Source organism: Vicia villosa, unplaced genomic scaffold (assembly GCF_029867415.1).
Source record: "Vicia villosa cultivar HV-30 ecotype Madison, WI unplaced genomic scaffold, Vvil1.0 ctg.000393F_1_1, whole genome shotgun sequence".
Taxonomy (NCBI): domain Eukaryota; kingdom Viridiplantae; phylum Streptophyta; class Magnoliopsida; order Fabales; family Fabaceae; genus Vicia; species Vicia villosa.
This window is the reverse complement of record NW_026705177.1, coordinates 745499-749210: the sequence shown is the minus strand read 5'-3', so window position 1 is coordinate 749210 and position 3712 is coordinate 745499. Positions and strand designations below refer to the sequence as shown.

General features: G+C 34.4%; 1 protein-coding gene across 1 annotated transcript; it reads left to right on the top strand.

Annotated features, from left to right (window-relative positions):
* Positions 1-706: 706 nt before the first annotated feature.
* On the top strand, positions 707-3007 carry LOC131627657 (uncharacterized). Its single transcript, XM_058898495.1, has one exon. It carries the CDS (start codon positions 1262-1264, stop codon positions 1835-1837), a length of 576 nt encoding a protein of 191 aa, XP_058754478.1. The 5' UTR covers positions 707-1261; the 3' UTR covers positions 1838-3007.
* The last annotated feature ends 705 nt before the right edge of the window (positions 3008-3712 follow it).

Below are 3712 nucleotides of genomic sequence, written 5' to 3'. Positions count from 1 at the left end.
TATACCTAGTTTTTTCACCTCACGTGAGTAGGTCTTCTAAAATCACTATAAACGTCATAACACCACCGTATAGAGTTTCTCGCTGCCGCGGGCAAATTCTTATCACCTTAAATTGTTATAAATCTACCACGACTTCTGAGTATTCTCTATCCTTGTAAGGATACCATGCACATTTGTACTTTTTTTACTAGTACAAAATTCAAAGTTGCTCAAAGAAAGGTAATATTTAAGAAACTTCATTTTCTAGACAATTTTCATACATACTATTCATTTTACATGTGATGCTAATGTCTCCACTCATTACTGAAACAATGAAATAATGATTAGGCTTTCCAACTCTCTCACCTTCTTAAAGAGGGAAATCTGTGCGATGAATTCTTAACGAAATTTAGATTAAGCTTTTAGAGTTGTCTTGAAGATTATTTTAAATCCTCTAACTTACCTCTATTTGTTTCTTGTTAGCATGATGTCCTATTATCCCAAATCATAAATCACTTTTTAAAAAAATCCTAAATTTCAAATAAATTTCTAATTCTAATGCAATTTTAATGATTTTTTTTCTCCACTTATTAATATTCTAAGAGTTAAAATGATATTCACACGTTGGTGACATAATGGTCTCTTAAAGACACTAATAAACATTAGATTATCAAAAAAATATTGTTACAAAAACAATTAATAATCTCCTTAGATACAAAATAATTGAAAGTAACAAAAAGAGGGAGGACACATAGGAAATAAATCTAGAGTGATGACAGGTGGGAAGATTCGTTCCATGTTGCTAGCTCATTACTCTCCTAAATTAGCTTCCCCCAACCGTTGAACCTTCGTTTACTCTCTCTCCCTCCCTCTCTATCTCTCTCCCTGCAACAACTTCCTCTTCCTCTTCTATTCCATTATCATCCACCCCAATTCTCTCTCATTTCTCATTAACATTCTCGGAGAGAAAGAGAGAGAAAAAGAGATTCACATTTTTCATTTTTCAATTCTCTCTTTCTCTCCTCCTCTAAAACGACCCCCATTTTTGCGTTTTTGGGGGCTGAAACGCCAAAAACCCTAGATGCCTTCATTCTTGATTTCCCATCGTTATAATCATCAATCAACGATTTTGATTTGTACCCATTTCGATTCAGCTGGATCTTTTCGTTAATATTGGAATTTTTTTTACCTGGGTGTAGATGTGGAGAAAACCCCTTTTGCATTTACAAACCCTAATAATTTGTATTGGAATCCCAAATTGCTCGATTGTTCCTCTTGTTCCATGGATTCTTCTTCCACATTTTCGCCATTGGGATTTTTGATTTTCGGTTTTTTTCTTAGCTTTTATGCTTTTGTTGTTCAATCTCAGATATATGAAGGAAACGATTCTCAATTTCAACCACAACAACCACAACAACAACCGCCTGTTTTTATGATGTCACCTTCTCCACCTCCGCCTCCACCACCTCCGCCACCACCACCTCCACCACCACCTCCTCCTCCGCCAACCTCACCACCACCTCCTCCTCTGGATCCCAATTCCGCTCCTTCACCTTCCTCACCCCAAGGCCATCACATTCCTCCGAAAGACGATATTCGGACCCCCGACCCCGATGAAATAAGATCACCACCTCCTCCACACCACCGTCACCGTCGCCATCACCACCGTGTTTATATTCCGCCGCCACCTCCGCTTCCGCCTCTTCCGCCACCAGGAATGAATGCTGGGAAAAAGGTGGGACTTTTGTTCCTCGGCATTGCGGCGGTTCTTCAGGTTGGTATGGTTGGGTTCCTGGTAATCAAAAGGAGACAGCTTTTGAATAGCAGTGATGACAGATACGAGAATTCTTCTTCTTGAAAAAATTTTACTCACTTTTGTTATTAATTCTTTCTTCATTTTAATGGGTTGAAATTATTCTTTGTTGGTGGAGGAGATTCTGCATAGGGAAATGTTTGGGTTTGTGGAATCATTGGAACATTTGGTGGTACTCTTTGTATATTGTTATTGTTAGTTTACCTTTCCCTTTCACATTTCATGTAAACTTTTTTTTTTTTTTTTTTTTTCCATTTTAGTTACATTTTACATTGGGTTATACTACTAATGAGAAACAGAAGAAGCCCTTTTGTTGTACTTCTTTGGTTTTTGTTGTTGTTGTTCTCTAACATGTTTAATGTACAATGATGTTGTTGGGAGTATTTGATGGATTAACAATATACAATCTTAGTGTTACATTTTGTTTTCTAGTTAATCCCTTATTGATATCAAGAGCTCTTTAGATATAGTTCTATTATGTAGTGATTATTATGCAACTGTTATGGAGTTTCTTCAGATTTCTTCGTATAGAATCTATTGTCTTGAGCGGTTGCAAAGGCTAATAATTAGGTAGAAAGTGCATAGAAATGCTTTGCATAGTTAATCATGTAACATTTCATTGCCACATTTTAAATATCAAGTCCTCTATTAGCGTGTTTGGAAACACGGTGGAAAGCCAGCAAAACGCACGTTTGGCCAGAAGCTACACTTTGTAGCTTCTAGAAATCACGGTGGGAGGGCTGCTAAACGTGCGTTTCTAGTTTCAAACGCTAAACCAAACACACCATATGTTGATGTGTTAAAGGAATTTTGACATTATGTTCTCGCAAGTTTTACACATTTACATGTCCGGTCATATTGATTGTAGTTGATAAAGTTCTGGCAGTACAGATTTCAAACTCGATTTTAGTTTTTGAAATCTATACGGTCGGATCCTGATTCAATGACTATTGATGTGGCTGACTGCGTGAATGTCGGAACCTATATTCTTGTTGATGTTATAGTCATTCATTCTAGAGGTTATGATTTTCATAGGACATGAATTGAGTAGGTTCATTGCTGTTGGAAAATATAAGGTGGCAGAGTTTGATATTCAATTTATTTCTTTTCTTGCTCAACCAACCAAACATGTTTAAGGAGAGTAAATGCATGGATAAAATTAGAAGAAAATTGAAAAGATTTGAACCATTGTTGGTACAGATTTATTATGGTATTTGACTGTTTTTTTTCCAGTTATATAGGCTTAAAATTTATTTCCTTTCTCATTTCCTGAAACTAGCAATGCAATTAATTTCTTGCTTAGTTTGTTCTTCCCTGTCATGTCGTTTGACTAGTTGAATTATGGCTTTAGAACACATGTTAAAACTATTAATCTGTAAATCTAGCTACTGTCATGCTTCTTCCTTAGTGAAAACCAAATTCAAGGGTTTTAGATTCAAATTAGTTGACCAAGAAAAAGTTAGCATGAAAATCAAAATTAGTTTCAAAATTAACACCCTTAGAATAAATTGCCAAAACTAAACTCAACAAATTCAGATTTAAATAACATGAACACTAATTATACTGACATTAGAATCAATGGAAGAAAAATTAGAAGATATATGCAGATCTAAGTTTTGTTAACAATAGAGATGACAAATTAAAGAGAAAAATGTTTGAGTTTTGATAAAAAAATAAATAGCACAGGTTATAAAAATAATATTTATAAAGAGAATATGCAGTAAAACATAAATAGATTAAATACTTTTCTCCAAGGGTTAAATATGTTTTTAGTCCTTATAAAATTACTAAAAATTACTTTTAATCCTTATAAAAAAAAGTTGACTTTTAGTCCCTATAAAAATGAGTGCAAAAGTAATTTTATAGGGACTAAAAGTCGATTTTTTTTATAGAGACTAAAAACCAAAATTGAGATATTTA

Excerpts from the sequence above, each read along its gene's own strand:
- LOC131627657 (XM_058898495.1), top strand. The coding sequence starts at position 1,262 with ATGGATTCTTCTTCCACATTTTCGCCATTGGGATTTTTGATTTTCGGT.